Source organism: Coptis chinensis, unplaced genomic scaffold (assembly GCF_015680905.1).
Source record: "Coptis chinensis isolate HL-2020 unplaced genomic scaffold, ASM1568090v1 utg2885_pilon_pilon, whole genome shotgun sequence".
NCBI lineage: Eukaryota > Viridiplantae > Streptophyta > Magnoliopsida > Ranunculales > Ranunculaceae > Coptis > Coptis chinensis.
The window spans coordinates 67,104-85,192 of record NW_028238140.1 but is presented as its reverse complement, the minus strand read 5'-3'; the positions used below and the strand labels follow the sequence as shown (position 1 = coordinate 85,192).

The 18,089-nt window shown below is 38.4% G+C and overlaps 3 protein-coding genes across 3 annotated transcripts; 1 reads left to right on the top strand and 2 right to left on the bottom strand.

The window, feature by feature from the left end:
• Positions 1-16: 16 nt before the first annotated feature.
• Positions 17-5,894, bottom strand: LOC147473275 (clathrin adaptor complexes medium subunit family protein). Its single transcript, XM_086587637.1, has 12 exons — positions 5,804-5,894; positions 5,685-5,712; positions 5,557-5,596; positions 5,255-5,478; positions 4,863-5,105; positions 4,465-4,639; positions 3,290-3,588; positions 2,395-2,593; positions 2,158-2,311; positions 1,520-1,582; positions 1,289-1,385; positions 17-291 (listed from the first exon to the last, which is right to left on the bottom strand). The coding sequence occupies exons 2-12, from the start codon at positions 5,685-5,687 to the stop codon at positions 202-204; spliced, it is 1,587 nt and encodes a 528-aa protein (XP_086443763.1). The 5' UTR covers positions 5,688-5,712; positions 5,804-5,894; the 3' UTR covers positions 17-201.
• Positions 5,895-6,902: 1,008 nt separating this feature from the next.
• Positions 6,903-11,055, top strand: LOC147473274 (ankyrin repeat-containing protein At5g02620-like). Its single transcript, XM_086587631.1, has 3 exons — positions 6,903-7,810; positions 8,689-9,098; positions 9,758-11,055. The coding sequence occupies exons 1-3, from the start codon at positions 7,339-7,341 to the stop codon at positions 10,619-10,621; spliced, it is 1,746 nt and encodes a 581-aa protein (XP_086443757.1). The 5' UTR covers positions 6,903-7,338; the 3' UTR covers positions 10,622-11,055.
• Positions 11,056-11,892: 837 nt separating this feature from the next.
• Positions 11,893-16,135, bottom strand: LOC147473273 (TPR repeat-containing protein ZIP4-like). The gene is made up of 5 exons (XM_086587630.1): positions 14,770-16,135; positions 14,217-14,406; positions 14,091-14,123; positions 13,277-13,900; positions 11,893-12,755 (listed from the first exon to the last, which is right to left on the bottom strand). Exons 1-5 carry the CDS (start codon positions 16,047-16,049, stop codon positions 12,117-12,119), a joined length of 2,766 nt encoding a protein of 921 aa, XP_086443756.1. The 5' UTR covers positions 16,050-16,135; the 3' UTR covers positions 11,893-12,116.
• Between the last annotated feature and the right edge of the window lie 1,954 nt (positions 16,136-18,089).

Sequence of the window (18,089 nt, the reverse complement as noted above, 5' to 3'; positions counted from 1 at the left end):
ATGAACGCCTGGCAAGGAAATAATATCTCAAAATTATTGAGTATAGGACTAAGGATGATAAGCAAAACACAAATTCGCACATGTTGGATTATACATTCACAAAATCACAGCAGATGACAAAAAACGCACATGTCAACGGAGAAATGTAAAAATCACTCAGTAATGTACTCTAAACCCATTGCTCAACTGCAACAATCTAAATCACACCACTTGATAACTCTCCGTAACCAGCTGTGTTCTTTGAGAAAATTTGGGAGAGGAACCGCCTTGCAGGGGCAAGATATTAACAACCTGCAAGAGAAATCACATCAATGCATTTCAAATAGCATATACACCTAAATGTATGATGTAGACCCGGGTGGAGTGTTAGCTAGTGTGTATCATCATAAACGACTTATCAACATACTGCACTGCATTAGGGGACCAGAAGTCAGAACCGACTCCCCACTATAAAGATCACAAATGTTTCATACTAACAAAGAAATGGAGACAAGCAATTGATTAAAGCAAAAGCCCAAGACAACGTTGGAAACACGAATTCAAGCATAAGCCCCCCATCAATGTGAGTTGGGACACGATGTAAGCCAAGCATAAGCTTCGCGTGTATCGTGTATCTATGGTTGTGCTGCACACTTATGGCTCCTTATTCATGCTTTGTACAAGGTTCTAATAGTTGGTTTCTCTTGGTCAAATTACAAAGTTTGCAAACATACCTGATATAGACATAGAGTTCAAGTCAAGCCCATGGGTTGCATTAGGCGGCCCCCTTTTAGTTGATTTATTTTTTTTAGTTATTTGCCATGTGACATATTTTCATTGGTTTGCTTTGTTGTCAGTTAGTATAAATGAGGGCTTATAGTTAGGGTTTCAGGGGTTGTTTTAGTTGTGTTTATGTGTGTTATGAATTATTGAGTGATTATCAATAAAGGTGAGACTTTTAGGGTTTTATAAAGTGTAGATTTTGATTAAGTGTTGTTTCCGCCGCTTCAATCTACATTACATACAATGTGATTTGGTAGGTGTAGCGAAATTGTGTAGTTACAAGGCAAATGAAAAATTCTAGAATACAAGGGATATTGTGGCTACGACATGTACGACGTTAAAATAGTATAGTATTCAGAAACATACGAGACAAAAACGAGGTAAAGAAAACATATCATAGATTCAAACTTCATGATTCTCACAAAATGAATGTCTAATTCAAAATCATACAAAATCATACTGAAAATCCACAAGACTTCATCAGCGTAATGAATATTATATAAATATGGATCCAAACTTCACAAACCTTCAGGTCACTGAATGTGTTTGCAGCAGTAAATCTGACAGAAATTGGGAAAAATGCTGAAGAATCTACTGGAGGTACGACAAACTCCATTGACCCACTGTCAGCAGTTTACAAGAGGAGATTGTTAGAGATCTCGATTGGTAGGAATACATATATTTAAAAAATATAAAATAAAATATATAAAAATATAAAATAGAATAAAATAACATACTAAATCCATCATCTACTCACCTGCGGTTGGTGTTATCAATAAGAAGTATCGACCACTCCAAGATGGAATTCCTCGAGTCATACCTGCCATTCAAGGAAATATAAACTTAGCTATCAAAACCACTGCAGAAATGGAAGATATCGCATTGGCAGATAATAACACATTGAGTTGTTCACAATCTACAAGTTACTCCGCAAGCTAAAGAACCTACTCATAAGCTATCTGGAAATTGCGTGGAAGGGGATCTGATACTCTAGACTTCAATGTGGCTCACAGTTTATAATTGTTAATCATACAAAGAGATGCCCTCTTCTGAACTAATCATTAACCCCGACTTACATGAAACGCTAAAAGTGTAAAACTAACTTCAACTTGCAATGTAACATCTACAAAACATACACTGATGCAATCAATAGTAAATGTACGATTAAAAGCGTGGAGAAGACGCAGGAGTAGGGATGGACTTGGGTATAAGTTCGAACTTGTTTTTCAGTTAACATTGCAAGTTGAAGTTAGTTATCACTCTAAGTTGCAAGAATACTTAATGATTAGTTTACACTTTATCACTTATTACATGGGTTCTAGGTCCTAACTACAAATAGTTAAAACTACTAGTTGCAAGCATAACTAATTAATTAATTATCACTTTATCACCCACCTCCATTCCCCATCAACCTGTCTGACATTCGGTGCATCCCGGAGTGCAGGAAGAGGTATTGAGATTATGACATTTCGCAGGTCAAACATCGCTGAGGCTTCATACTCTAGGCTGACGGAAGTTTCATTTCTCGAATCAGAAGGCCAGCAGTTGACTGCAAATATATCAATGTGTTAGTAAACTACAACATATATTGGAATTGTCTACCAAAAACCAACTTTCTCAAAGAATACCCACTGGTCAATGGCACCATAGCCTCATCGACACTCTGCATTCTCCACTTCAAAAGTCCAACACCTCCGGCATCACCACTTTGACCGGTTGGAAAAGGTCTATTTGGGTCCTTAAGGCCTAGAATATTTTCATTATTAAACAAATCCTTGTTGATGTTTGGGTGTGTTTTGAAAAGAATGCCTGGATTCTCCCCGCTTTCAACCTGAAAATGAAAACATTGATTGAACCAACAGTATATGCGCAAGATTTTCCATAAAATCAGGCACCAAGTTGTATCAATGACACAGTAAGACAAATTAAAATATAGAATAGTAGTACTCCAAGCAATAAGAACAAGAAACGATTTAATGAAGGATGTTAACTAACATTAATTATTAACTGGGTCACAGCCAAAAATGAGAAAGAAATCAATTTACAACTAGAAAACATACCATGCATTTAGTTTTTCACAACAGGAAATAAGTACTTAAGTGCTATCACACGCACACTCAAAAACACACTGCACATAATTTAAGGAACATTTTTGTTTGCATTTGTATTCCTTTTCTTTCTTGTAAATATAGGATCTCATCGTTTCTCTTTTTACTGATTTATAACAATATACGACATTTGGCCGATAAAAAATAATTTACGAAACAATTTTGAGACAAATACTCTGGATAAAGAAAAATAGTTGGCATGGGCAGTCAATAGCTTCACATGTGAAACTCAATCAGCAACCAAACACCGATTCCTGTTTCCACCAATGTGGAAATCTGAGAGTTTTATTATGCATTCAAAGTCTAATTTATGTCATTTCTAGTTTAAGTAAAGAGAGGAGGAAAAATAAAAAAAATAAGAGCAAGAATAAATGTGAATTGGCTTTTTTAGACAATTACTATGGAAATAGAGAACACACCTGAACTTGGATAAGCCCGTCCTCCTGATTGAGAATCTGGAGCAAAAGGGTACCTTGAACATCAAAGTTATTTAAACCACCGTCTCTTCTGAGTGTCACATTGAGCTTTTCCTCAACAGTCAACGTGACAGGGTCAGTTGGTACAGAAACTGATTTTGACTGGCTAGCAGTAGGTTGCACATCCTCAAGGATCACTTCACCCTCAGCTTTCAAAGATTCCAAAAATTGGTCTTTCCTTTTTGTCTTACCAAGTTGCATGCCACCTTTCGAAGGTGCAGCAGCAGATGCAGGTGGACGGCCTACAAGAAAACATATAACTTAAGATTATCAATAAATTACTAGTAAGATTATTGTTTTATTGGTAATAACAAGTGTTGATATGCCATTGGCGTGGGGATGGGGGATTTTTTTTTTTTTTTTGGGAAATGTGTGGGCAAGCCTGTTTTTAAAGAGATCAGTAACTCAATAGTGTGTAGCGGGGTTCGAACCCCAGACCTCTGATATCATCACCCAAAGGTTTTACCAACTAAGCTAGAAGGCACTTACATGGGGGATTTAGATGCAGAGCTAAGTACTTTTACCTTCTGAGAGGAACAGGATGTGAGTACTGAATCCTTTAAGATCATACTTCTGCATTCTTAGGTTATATGCTGGTGTTCCCGGGATACACGGGATACATAAATAGTTTCATTGTATTTGATGGTTCAAAAATAAAAGTTACTCTTTTTTTTTAATCGATTAGCTAATGTTATAGAAACCTGAAACAATGATCTGGTTAACATTAGCAAGCAATGTAAAACTAGGCATAGAAACCATGTTATCCCATTCATTTGACTAGTGACCTGTGAACATTGTGGAGTTACAATGAATCTACTACTACAACTAATATATCTAAACAAAATATGCACTTATGCATGGCCAAGTCATTACCGAGATGACACAAGCATGATATATTCTCAAAAGAAAACCACCATTAAATCAGATAATACAGTTATAAAACAATCAATAAAAAGAGAAACTTCAGTAAGTGATGACTGCAAGAAGGCCACATAACAGAATTCAAATGGTTCATTTACATTCAGCAAAAACCGCAACTTGAAAAACAAAGAGCGTAGAATGAAGCTTAAAAAAACATTGCCGACCGAGTGGGTTTTGCAAAATAAATAACCACAAACCTTTAGATTTGGTTGAAAAGGTATCCACATCAGTACTCAATCCAAACCCGGGACCACTTCCAAAACCACCTCCACTACTGGATATACTCATATCGCTGAAGCTACTCTCAATTCTACTTGAACCCATAGACTGCAGAGACGAAAATCCTCCCTTATCGCCTCTACTCTTATCAATCTGCAAACCATTCAAGAAACCAACATAAGAGGACTGGCTGACTAACAATAAAAAAGACTATGAGAAGAGTGGATATACAGAAAAAAATTGCGTTTTAAAATGCTACCTGAATAGATATACAGTTTTGGTACGATTTTATCGAAATAATATGCAAATATGATGTCTATAATTTGAGAAGAGAAGTGGTTTTGGAGAAATTTATATATCCGAAAAGTAAAAGTACCTTGCTTTTGTCAATCTCATTAGCTTTACGCTTCATAACATCCTTGGTTTCATTGATCTTGCTCTGCATTACCAGTTTATGCAATTTTTCTTCATGACTCTCCATCTCACAATACTGCTTAACCTGTGCAACAGTTACACTTTCTTTGTGGCCAAGGGAGATGACTTCGTCAGCTGCAAAAATCAGCTCAAAAGCTGATTTAACAATGCCCTCCTCATCTAAAGAAGGAGCATACTCAGGAATCTGTAGGGATTTAAGGAATTAACAGAATGGAATAATAACTCTGTTTAAGTTATAAAAAAAAATAGGCAAAGGCAGATTATAATAATATTAATAAAGAGTTTATAAAGTGTTGGAATTTAATATAATAAATAGAGGAGGGACAAGGATACGAGTTTGGAAAGCAGGCGGAGAGTGTCGAGATCATCAAGAATGTTGCTTTGTTTGTTGGTGACAATAAGCAAGTAGAGGGATTCAATAGGCTGGTAGACGTAGCGAACGTTTTCAGTCTCGACATAAGTATGTTGTTTGCCAATGCCAACGAGCTTGGGGAATGCAGCAAGTAAGCCTTCAATCCTTATACGAGACATGTCGACATACTGCCTTGAAACCAGTGCTGTAAAATTGTTTTTTACAGTGTTAATTAATATTGAAAATTTGAAACGAAATGGAAGAGAGAGAGAGAGAGAGAGACCTTTGCCCGATTTGGTGATGATAGAAGCCGCGAGAACCACCTATTGAGATACACATTATTATTGAAAGGAATGAAGATTTGGATGCAATTGATAATAAAAATAATAATAATGAATAGAAAACAGTTACCATATTGATAAATTAGAATTTGGCCGATCTGAATCAGAAGAACAAACAAACAACAATAAATCAGAAAAAGCATAGCATAGAAATACCATTCTAATTAAAAGATAAATCCCTCGACTAACCTGATAGCAAAGAAGAAGGATTGGAGTAACAAGACAAGATCTGAGATCTATCTGTCTTTCAAAACAGAACAAGAGGCCGTATATAAATATAAGAAACTGGAGGAGCGATTGGGCAAAAAGAGGCCCCGCCCAGCAGGCTACTGGGCCTCTCAGCAAATCAAAGCCCAGCCCTCTCTAGAGTTTTCCAAAGTTGACCCTCAATCAATACTCGCAATCTTCAAAGTTTCTTCAACCTAGTCTAGACTCTAGAATCTAGAGAGCCTAGAGCGAAATGCTGATTGAGTAAAGGATGTTCAAGATCATCCTTTACGTTAGTTGCTTACCTTCATTTGTTAAAAATATAAAAAGAAAATGGACGTGGAAGTAGCTGTTCCAATTAGTGTACGACCAATAAGCTTCATTTGTCTCGGATAGGAATTTGCTCTAAGAGCATTCCCAATGCAAGTTACTATGTTGGGTTTGTAATTTTATTTACCTTCAAATGGTTCAAAATTTTTGCCCAATGCAAAAGTGAATACTAAAGTGACTATTTTTCCAGGTCAAAACGAAGGTGAAATTTTCAATTGAGATAATGGTTGAGTTGTGAACTTCGGACGGGATGTTGGATTCTATGTCTCGTGTGTTTTATTTTTTTAAATGGGTTTTTTTATGGAATGTTTCATTCCCTCTCATGATTTTTTGATATTTTTTCGTTTTTTTTATTTCAGATAGGATGTTTTCATTTCATTCAGGAGGCCGGCTTTTTTTTATTTTTATGTCTAAACAGAATCTAACATCCCGTCCAAGATTAATATTCACTTTTGCATTTTTTTTTGATTTTCACCAAAACGGTGGAAAAAATAAAAAATACCGCTTACATGGAGGTGAAAAGAGAGGGAAAAGAATGACTTGCCCATTGGGAAGAGAGGGAAAAGAATGACTTGCCCATTGGGAATGCTCTAAAATAGAAACACTAACCAAATGGACGAATAATTTTGGATGAAGCCGTTACAATAGGTAAAAAAAAAAACGTGTGTTGGACGGTAGGGGTCAACAAGTAGAAGAAATTTGACGTTGGGGGTCTCCTTATGTTTGGTGGGTAACTTGGACTTGGACTTGGACTTTTGGACAAAAGAGTGGAGTTGGAGTTGCGTCTGCTTCTTTTCCACTGCTGACTGAGTGACTGAGTTTCAGTAGTTACCCCACCTCACGCTGATAGCAAATGGCTACGATTCATTTCATCATCTCATCTTTGGGAAAAAAGAAAGAAAAAGTGGAGCTTTTATTTGTTTTTTTCCTTTTGGATTCATTGATTATTGATTGAGCACTACTCTCATTCCAAACAACAGTAGCAAAGCTTGTTTCTTTTCTTTCAATTCTATACTTTATTATCTGTGTCAAGTGCACTGTTCAATAAAGAAACAAAGGGAATGGGAAGATAGATAGATAGATGGATCTCATGAATCAGTTTGAGTAGAAGAAGAAGAAGAAGAAGAAGAATCTACTAGTCTTTTTATTCAAGGAATATTGATTCATCAGTTTATGAAACTGATTTGATGATGGAGAAACAGAAAAGTTTCCGCACTGGTAGTGGCATGGACAAACAGAAGAGCTTCCGTGGGGTTGGAGGGATTATCATGGAGAAACAGCAGAGCTTTCGGGGAATCATCATGGAGAAGCAGAAGAGTTTTCGCATTGCCATTGACAAGCAGCAGAGCTTCCGTGAGAAAAGGAAGAACAAACCCTCCCCTGGTAAGAAGGGTGACACCCCTCTTCACCAGGCTTGCCGGGCCGCCAATCTAATCAAAGTTAAAGAGATCCTCCTTCACGCCGGTTCTACTACTACTCCTCAACAATTGCTCTCAAACCAAAACCAGGATGGCGAGACCGCCCTTTATGTTGCTGCCGAGTCCGGCCATGCTCTCATTGTTACCGACCTCCTAAAGCATTTAGACCCTCAAATTGCTTCCATCCCTGCCAACAATGGTTATGATTCCTTTCATGTTGCTGCCAAGAATGGCCATCTTGGTAGATTTCTTCCCCTCCCCTCTATTTCTCCTTTTTTTTTTTATACTATTGACATTTTCTTATCAGCTTTTCTTATGTTACTCCCGTTCTAATTATACTTGTGTCTGCTCTTATGCATTTAAAGAGCATTTGATATGAATCGTAGAATGACATAGCATAATATCATCAATGAAAACCCTAGGTTCAACGCAGAGCGTGATGGAAGCAATTTCAAAATGTGCCAGTCTTTTTTGCTCGAATTGCAGCTAATGAATTTAGACTCAGTGCCAATACCTGGGGTGGTAAACAGATAGAATCATTTATTTATCAGTCTCTTTGGACTTTTTCATGTCATAAGAGATATACGATACATAATGAAAATAATTATCTATTACTAGGTTGTGGATACCAACAAAGACATTTCTGAGAGTCACCTACTTTGGCAGGGGGTATGCAGACTCTGCTTCCGCTGTACTTACTTTGCCAATCTTGTGGACATTTTGGGAGATCACAAGCATTTAAGTTTACATAACTCCCGCAATCATTCACTGCCATGAGATAGGCAGATGGAAGTCAATGAACATTGAGGAGGAATTGCCCACTACAGCTGCATAAATCATGCTTAGATTAACTCTAGGTGATTTATCAAGTTCTCAGTTCTTGAGAATACCCCTAGCTACATAAAAGTAATTTCTAGAGTGGGCTACAAAATTTAGAGTCATAAAGTATTCTAATAAATCCCAAGTCCACCTGGATTTTCAGATTTTTCAGCGTGGTTGATTGTTCTTGGCTTCTTGCAGTATTCTTATGTTGATAGAGGAGCTTGTTTTTCATTATATAGCAGGTTATGTTGTTCCTTTGTTCATAAACGTATTTTTACGTTTCTCGTGGTTTTGCAGAAGTGTTGAAGGAGCTTCTGCATCCTTTCCCTGAATTGGCCATGACCACGGATTCGTCTAATTCCACGGCATTGCATACAGCTGCCACTCAAGGGTACGCTGATATTGTCAATCTTCTTTTAGAAACTGACAGAGATCTTGCTAAGATAGCCCGAAGTAATGGTAAGACTGTCCTCCATTCTGTAGCGAGGATGGGGTACCTGGACATTGTGAAATCCCTCGCAGACAAGGATCCAACTGCTGGCTTTAGGATAGACAAGAAAGGCCAAACGGCACTGCACATGGCAGTTAAAGGGAAAAATGTAGAAATCGTGCTCGAATTGCTTAAACCCGATTCTTCAGTTGTTTGTTTGGAAGACAACAAGGGAAACACGGCATTGCATATTGCAACAAGGAAGGGTCGCAATCAGGTGGTCTCCAATTTTTTTCATCTCATATTTAGTGGTTGTTTCAGTTTTTGAAAAAGGCTGCAGGTGTTTCTGTTTTGTTACTGCTAGATTTTGTGGTGTCTGTGATAACCAATAAGCTAGAATTTTGTTGCACACTTAGGGTAATGTAAGCTCTTTCTATCTGTCTACATTCTGGGCTTTCTTCATCTTCTCACTTATGCAGCACATCATGAGAGAGGTTTAAAAGTTACTGGTTTGTAATTAGAAGTTTCAACTCAATCCAAACTGTGAACCGTTTTTGTTTACTTCCTCGCAACCTGTAATTGATTTTAGAGAATAAAGAAAGATGATATATCAATGAAGAAGTAAACTACAAATTTGTTAGTTGCACTAGAAATGACAAACTGTATGTACTAGCTGGGAGTATGAATTACTTTACTCAGGTGTTGCTATAAGATCTACATGGCATGAAACTAATCTTGTGGCTGAAGGCCATTTAGCTAGGGAGTGGTACAAAGACGGATAACCCGCTTGATCATACCAATAGGGAGGACCAGAATTGAGATTAAAAAGTATATTAGGTTTGATAAGCTTGAATTACTTACACTCATTTACCACAAATTTGATTAGCTGAACTTAAATTTTTCTTAACCGTACTAAATGGCATTCTGTGATTGCAGATAGTCTGCTGCTTATTGTCTAGTAAGAATATTAAAGTCAATGCCATAAACAAGGCTGGTGAGACCGCACTAGATGTTGCTGAGAAGTCTGAAAATTCTGAGATTGCCTCTATTTTGAGAGAAGCCGGTGCTTTGATTGCTAAGGAATGTGCCAATCCTCCGAGTACTGCAAAGCAACTGAAGCAGACAGTTAGTGACATAAAACATGATGTACAATCCCAACTACAACAGACCCGTCAGACCGGGGTGCGTGTACAGAAGATTGCTAAGAGGCTCAAGAAGTTGCACATAAGTGGTCTCAATAATGCCATTAATTCTGCCACAGTTGTCGCTGTTCTCATTGCAACAGTTGCTTTTGCTGCCATTTTCACTGTGCCAGGACAGTACGTTGAGAATAGAGTTCCTGGTCTCTCACTTGGGCAAGCTTACATTGCTAATAATGCAGCATTTATCATCTTTGTGATTTGTGATTCTGTGGCCCTCTTCATCTCGTTGGCCGTAGTTGTGGTCCAGACATCTCTGATTGTGATTGAGCAGAAGGCAAAGAAGCAACTAATGTTTGTGATCAACAAGCTCATGTGGCTGGCATGCCTATTTATATCAGTGGCTTTCATTTCTCTCTCATATATTGTGGTGGGGCGCCAAGCCCGTTGGCTGGCAGTGTATGCAACGGTGATCGGAAGTTTGATAATGCTGACTACCCTTGGTTCTATGTGTTATTGTGTGATCATGCACAGAATGGAGGAGTCTAGTATGAGGAACATAAGAAGAGCCTCAGAGAGTAGGTCCCTCTCGTTTTCGATGTCTGTGGTTTCAGATTCTGAGCTTTTGAACAACGAATATAAGCGGATGTTTGCAGTTTAGGTGCTGCAGTATCGAGCTACAGTTGAATGTCCCTTTGACACTACCTCAAAATTTCTCCCTAGACCACATTCTTAAGTCAGTATTCCCCTTCTAGTGATTGAGCATGAGCTTAAGGACTCACGCTGAAGCGTCTTTTATCTAAATATCAGAACCTAAGCAATTGAAGAAAGTAAATGCACATCAATCCAAGGAGAATAATTGAGAAATCTTTGCTGATCTCGAATGTAAAGCAGGTTCAGAAGGATATGATTGATGCATCTATATTAGGAGCGCCAAAGTATAAGCATCTCCAGTTACAGATTTTGACCTTGACACAATGAAACTGTTACAGAATGAGTTATCTTGGTTGTAATCTTTGTGGGGTAGCGTACACCCAATCCACTGTATTCTCACATTGAAATAAGATAATGTAATTTTGACTGTATTGTGGTATTTGTCCCTTGAGTTCTGATTGTTGTGATTCCCATTTGCCACATCTTGTCATCTTCCACCGATCTCTTTTCTGGACACTAAGCTGAGCATTGAAAGAGGAGATACCTTGAGCAGAGAGTCAAGTGAAACAGCTAACAGGCTACTGATAGAAATAGCTTGGTGTTAAGAAGTAGTGAGCATGATAATATGGTCAGTAAGTTGATGGACGTAACTATCATACTAGTCTTGAAAATCCCTATCAGTTTAATAATATTATGAATTTAAAAATATAGGGGAGAGGGTAGTGCTAGCTAGTAAATCATAACATGTAAGTACCAAAAAAATTTAAGACCTAACTTGGCATCATGATGCAGCTACACCCTCAGTTGCTAACACTGCCGATTCATCAATTAGGAAATAAGTTAAACCTAGATGTAAAAAAATCTATACGTGTGATACGTCAAACAGATAAATCGATTCCGAAGGTGTTTAGCATTTGCATGTGTCATTCAGTTAATTTAATATCATTGTTTTGTCCACATTAATTCCTTTGTTGATTTTATGCTCTACGGAGTAACAGAGACTTAAGAAGTTTTTTTCCTGTTTTTGTGGTTTACATTGAGAAGTTATTGAGAAGTTTATGAGACTAGGTCCAGGCAAGAGTTCGTGAAATCACGGGTTAGGCCGAATTTGTGGTCAACTCATTCCAAAATGGTTGTAGTAAAACACTCTAAATCTACTAAGTCTTTTAAGACCGCATCAACTGGACATGTAATTCCTGCAAGAGCCTGAAAGATTTTTCAATCTATCTATCATGTTCGTCTGTAGATTCCCATTCCACAACTACAAGGAGGTTAGGATTCTTCTCCGAATCTCCAAATGTTTCTTTCAACTTCTATTGGTTATATCAAATACAAAATTCTTTGTAGTCCAGCTGACATTTCTCATGTTTGTATCCTAATTTTCTGCAATATTTTTCAGCATACCAGGAAACACCTCCCTAACACAAGTATCACAGCGATCCACTGATCTTTCTTAAAGACACAAAGATATACAAGTAAGAAGATAACTTTTGATGTCAACTCTAACCATCATCCCGGCCATTGAATTTCTGCTCAAAGCTAGTAAGGAACTGCTCCATACTTCCAGTGTACTTTACCATCTCGGACATACGCTGAGAAAACTCCAACCCAATCCTCATCCATCTGTTTGCATTAGCCTTCTGCCCAAGTCGTACAGGTAGTGCTGCACGATTCCATGCAGTCATGGAGAGCCATTTTGCCTCTTCAGATGGATATTCCCCCTCCTTCAGCCCTATTATGATCTGATATGCCTGCTTATAGACACCAAATGCCTCATCCTCTGCATCTCCTTTCTTAAACCCAGCAAGCCCAATTAGTTTCCGCACAATAAGGGCAACAGTTTTGTAGTCGGGAGATGGGGAAGAAAGGAGGGTGGAGAGGCAGGTATTGAGAGCATAGTCGGCAACAAGAAGGTTTGCTCGTGGGCCTTGTGACGAATTGAGGCCAATCTGAAGGAGATACTGGGGGGTGCACATCTTTGAGGATGCAAAGTTCTTTATCAAGATGAGTTGTTGCTGTTCAGTATCAGCAAGCCTGCCTCGAAGATCATAAGCGTTCAAAGTGTATACGAAGAAGAAACTGGGTTCAATTACAGTGGGATCGTCACCTCGTTGAGTCCCCAATGAGATCGACATCAGTATCTGCATACATACATAAATGGGAATAAATAAATTTGATGTATATTCAAGTAGTTGGATAACATTAAACTATTCTTACGATAACGCTACTGTCAGACCAAGCCATATCACCAAAAGGACGTCAAGGAGGATTGATCAACAAATTTAAGTTGCATCTTTGATCCCTTCGCCATCAGACAGAACAAGAAAGACATCTTATTACACTATTGACTATCCTGAATGCTTGACGCATCAATTTAGTGGATAGACTAGTAGTGTAAAATGACAAGTTAAGGATAAAAAATAAAGTATAGAAACTCTGTCTTGGTATTTGAAGATCTAACAAATTTTACATTCATCTCAGAGCAAAGGTTATGAAGGCAGCATTGTCAGCACTTCAGTTTTTGGTAGATAACGAGTTTAAGCACTTAAGCATGCCAGGTAATGCGAAGAGGTAACTAAGGCATTGGAATTCAAATGCAGACAAGTGAAGACAGTATCAAGCTAATTGGGTGTGACAAGATAAAATTTTCTATTTTCCATACCTTCCCAGCCCTGTCAAGCAGCTTGAGTGCTCGTTTCACATCAGAATCCATTAATGCAGCAGAACTATCTTGCTTTTCCAGTACGATCATAGCAGATACACTTAAGATCAGTGACTTGCAAACCATAGTATTATTTTCTTCCTCTTCACCACTGATTGCTGCGCCATAGAATTCAGATGCCAACTCAAGAAATTCAGTACATATTTCATACTTCCCTTCTCTACCAGCTCTTGTCCCAGTGTTCCATGAGTTTACTGCAAACCAATTTCTTTCACGTCTCCCGACCTCCCCCTTCCCAAAGAACCGCTCAGGGCTGACCTCAACCATACGTGCTCGGGCCTGCTTTGTGAACTTGAGGACTTCACGTTCATTGCCTGGCCCCTGTGAGAGGACTGTGACCAGAGTGCGGATTACTACTACTTCTGGTGTAGGCATTGGTTTTCCTGGAAAATATAAACTTAGCAGATTGGATAGAGAAGCAATGGCAACCGTAAGGGCCTTTGAGGCTATGGATTCATGGGCCGACAAAGTGAGGAAGTCTGACGTGAAGTCATGGCAAGACATCATAGACTGCAACTGACTAATGGCACCTTTTTCGTCATTTTTCTGAAGGTAGATCTTGAACTACAAATGTCCAAAAGAAAAATGAGATAACTAACAATTGAAAGTGATAACTAGTAATGCAACAGACTCCTCGGTGGCCAAATGCTTACATAATTGGTAGTAACTTTTTTCAGTAATGCAATTCAAAATTAGCAGCTTAAGTTATTGAATGGGTGAATTTTAGGGGGCAACAATATTTCAAGAGATATACCTTGAGAAATGCACAGGCGATGTTGGGATGAAGCTGCAGAAAAGGAAAGCATCACAAGAAATGAGGATCTGTCCTGCCAATGTATGCAAACTATAATGCTATATAGCTTTTCAAAATAAGTCTTACCTGTTCAGCTTGGTTGATATATTCTTGAGCTTGATCAAGGTGGGAGAGACCTAGGTGGCATAGACACAAGACTCTGAAACATTTAGCTCTGAGAATTCGGTTCTCCACATTGTGAGGGACATAAAGCATTGATTTTTCGAACATTTCTGCTCCTGTCTCATAATCCTTCAATCTGAAATGATCGGCTCCACTGCAAATTACATATCAAAACAGGATTCTGTAGTTTAGATGGTAACTAAGAGTGTTCGTAAAAGAAGCTTTTACTACACCTATGTTCATAGGATCGCCGTTGAAGCGCTACCTAGTAGGGCATAAGTGTATAATGGTTTAAATAGTGAGAAGTATGCAGGAAACCGTCTTATCTCTGTAAGGCAAAGTTGCAACGGAAGAAGTCCTTGACGTGCATAATTGACAAACATGGTGTGTCTATACCTAATGTGTGTGGTGGCGACTGGTGACGGATATACGGAAAGAAACATACAAAACAGTATGGAATATTGAGATTGAATGTTCTGCAATGTTTCTAGCTAAAGGCATGTTGTAACAAACTAACCAATTCCACAGGACGGCGTGCATTGCTGTCCTCTCCTTTGCCGCTTCGTCTGCAGCAAAAAGGGACATCACCCTGTCGTCAGATACCAATTCAGCCACGACCTTTGCTCTCACCCGAGAACCTTCGCCTCCACTGCCAACCACCCTATGGGCCACCCTGACAGCTGCACTGGCACTAACGTGGCACCTCCCCAAGAGTCCCAGAAACAAACTTTTAGCAGTCTCGGCCCCTGCGACTCCGGAAGCTAGAAAGTAGGCCTCGACGGCGGAGACCCAAATAGTCTCAGGAATCCCTTTGTTAATGACCATACCCCTGAGCTCCTTTTCAGCATCGGCATACCTTCCCAAACCCAACCATCCCTTCATAGCCAAGACAGGTAAACAAGGGTGCTGTTCCCCGCCGCCTTCTCTCAAGACCTTAATACACTTGAGAAGGCTCTCAAACTCTTCGGCCTGCAAATGCGCCGCAGCCATGAACCTCAAGGTCTTAGACTTGACATTCTTAATAGCCAGAGTCTCATCTTGCCTCTTGGCAACCCTCAAACCCTTGTCACACAAATCCAAAGCTTCGTTCATGAGTTTCAAAGCTTCAGTAATCGAAGCGGCGGCATTGGAATTGGGATTTTCCGTGGAGAGAAAAAACTTCCCAAACAACAAATACTGATTGGCAAGTAGCCTATAACTATCTGGAGACCTAAACAGCAAGCTTTTGGAACGATTGAGTAAATTAATAGCGAGATTTCTACCTGAATCAGATAATTGCCACGAAGTCCGTGACCTGGCAATGTTGATATCCAACAGAAGCCTGTGTTCCTCCGCATCGGAGGCATCGATTTTGGTAGTGAGATCAGTGGCTCGGTCGAAACAAGTGGAGGCTCGGTCGAATTTGTTTAGATCGTGCCAGATGGAGCCGGTTTTGTAGAAGAAAGAGGCGGCTTTGAAAGCGGGAGAAGGAATACCAGGAACATCTCCGGCTAAAAGGAGGAGATCGGCTGAGATCTGACGGAGATGAGCTTGTTCTTCGTCGATGTTTGTAGTAGTAGTAGTAGTAGTAGGTCCGGAATTGGATAGATCTACACAGGCGTTCCAGAGACGGTAACTGAGTTTCCAGATTTGAAGTTTAGAGGATTTGGATAAAGTAGCAGTAGTCAATCGAGAGAGAGCGGAGCGGAGATTGTGAAGAAGAATATGGCCACGTTCGGCTTCTTTGATTGACGATTCGATCTCTTCTAGTATTAATAACTCCGATTCCATTCCGACCGACACCTCTGATATTTTCATTTCTTTCGTTTTGGCGGGAAATCATAAAATGAGGGAGAGATGACCCATATATCTTATAGAGAATACACTCTCACGCTTCCACGTACACGTTTTTTAGTGGCCCCCAATTGTTTCGTTTCCAACCAAAATTCAATTATGCAAAAATAACCGCCTGAATCTATAATACAAAACAGCTTTGGTCCTGATTTTCTCCAGATCCGTGCTAATGCTTGAAGAGTCTTATTTAGTATTTACCTAATGCTTAAAGAGTCATATTCATCTGGATCTCTACTAATGCTTGAAGAGTCATATTTACCTAATACTTTAAAATAGACAAAAACCTCTAAAACCTGACTAAATCTTCAAAACCATTTTTCTTTGCGCCCAAAAAAACATAAAGTAAAATCATCAAGCCAAAAGCTGTTAATAGACCGGATTTTTTCCAATTTTATTTCTAAAATCTGTGTTTGTTATTTTTGGCAAAATATATACAAGATAACTTACCATTGTTTTCTCCTTAAAGTAAACACAAGCTTGGCCAAAAGCTGCTAATTGTTTTTCCAATTTTTTCCCCAAAATCTGCAGTTGTTATTTTTGGCAAAATATATACATATATACTGGATAACTTACCATTGTTTTCTCTTTAAAGTAAACACAAGGTTGGCAAAGTACCTCCAGACTCAACACTCAAATACTAATGGATAAATGGATGAATCTATAGATAATAGATATATACAAATGGTTTCAATCTTGTGAACATTGGCGAGTAGTTTTGTTGAATCCCTGCTCCTATGGGTTTGTTTCACAGTTTTATGAACGGAGAATTTCCAATATTGAGGTTGGATCTATCACTCCATGAGCAACGCATATCAGCTGATCCTATGTTAATTTTGGAGGGATCAAGTAAGGGCACAAGGCACCATTGTTAGTGTTATTTCCTTCAAATCACTTCTCACACATCACGTTTGGAACCTATACCCACCCACCCCAAAAAAATAAAACTACACATTGAAAATATAATGATATAATGTGGTGACTTTACTGCCAGTCCATGTACTTCGATTTAAGAATGGACTAGCATATAGTGTTAAGACGAAGAAAAAGGTCAAATTTATCATTGGCCATTTATCAAAACTACACAACAATCATTTACAAGTGCTAAAATGATTTAATGCTCAAAGGACCAGAGAGCATAAAAAACAACACTACTAATCTAACATTCTTGATAGCTTTAAGAAGAACAACACCTTCGTCTTCTAGAAACATAATATGCTTCGTGATCTCTCTGTAAAACCACAGTCTTACCATTCATCATCCACGTTACGTTATGTTTTTATGTTATATATTTCAATCTATGCTTGAAGAGTCCTATTTACCTGGATCTCTGCTAATACTTGAAGAGTCATATTTACCTAATGTTCGAAGAGTATTATTTACCTAATACTCTAAAATAGACAAAAACCTCCAAAACTTGACTAAACCTTCAAAACCCTTTTATTCTCGCCAAAAAAAACTTATACGAAAATCATCAAGCCAAAACCACGGTACGAATCTATAATACAAAACAACGCAATTTTAAGCAAGCTATAAGGGTTTAAGTAGTGGTCATGATTTCACCGGGATATGTGCTAATGCTTGAAGAGTCTATTTGAAGAGTCATATTTAACTAATACTCTAAAATAGACAAAAACCTCCAAAACCTATTTATTTAATACTAAAGTGTCTGCTTGAAGAGTCCTATTTACCTAATACTCTAAAATAGACAAAAACCTCCCAAACATACTAAACATCCAAAATCCCGACTAAAAACCTCCAAAACTCCTTTTCTTCACGCAAACAGGTGTAGTTATTTCACATATTAAATTATATAATTGTTTCATTGTTTAAATACCCCTATAACTTCTCCTACCATTTGAGGAACTTGTATAAATTGAATGTGGATTACACAAATAATGAATAGTTAAAGTTGTCTACGTACACTCCGCTTCTGGATGAACAAATTGTTCTCAATACATATACTCGGCTAAGATGATTTTCTAAGGCATTTTCAGTTAAGGGTAT

Bases quoted from the DNA above. Each gene is read 5' to 3' on its own strand.
- LOC147473275 (XM_086587637.1), bottom strand. The intron at 1,386-1,519 runs GTGAGTAGATGA...AACTGCTGACAG, and splicing joins ATTGATAACACCAACCGCAG to TGGGTCAATGGAGTTTGTCG. The intron at 292-1,288 runs GTTTGTGAAGTT...TTTCTCTTGCAG, and splicing joins ACACATTCAGTGACCTGAAG to GTTGTTAATATCTTGCCCCT.
- LOC147473274 (XM_086587631.1), top strand. From the start codon at position 7,339: ATGATGGAGAAACAGAAAAGTTTCCGCACTGGTAGTGGCATGGACAAA. The intron at 7,811-8,688 runs GTAGATTTCTTC...GTGGTTTTGCAG, and splicing joins TGCCAAGAATGGCCATCTTG to AAGTGTTGAAGGAGCTTCTG. The intron at 9,099-9,757 runs GTGGTCTCCAAT...CTGTGATTGCAG, and splicing joins CAAGGAAGGGTCGCAATCAG to ATAGTCTGCTGCTTATTGTC.
- LOC147473273 (XM_086587630.1), bottom strand. From the start codon at position 16,049: ATGAAAATATCAGAGGTGTCGGTCGGAATGGAATCGGAGTTATTAATA. The intron at 14,407-14,769 runs GTTAGTTTGTTA...TGTAATTTGCAG, and splicing joins CACGCCGTCCTGTGGAATTG to TGGAGCCGATCATTTCAGAT. The intron at 13,901-14,090 runs GTATATCTCTTG...GGACATTTGTAG, and splicing joins TCGCCTGTGCATTTCTCAAG to TTCAAGATCTACCTTCAGAA.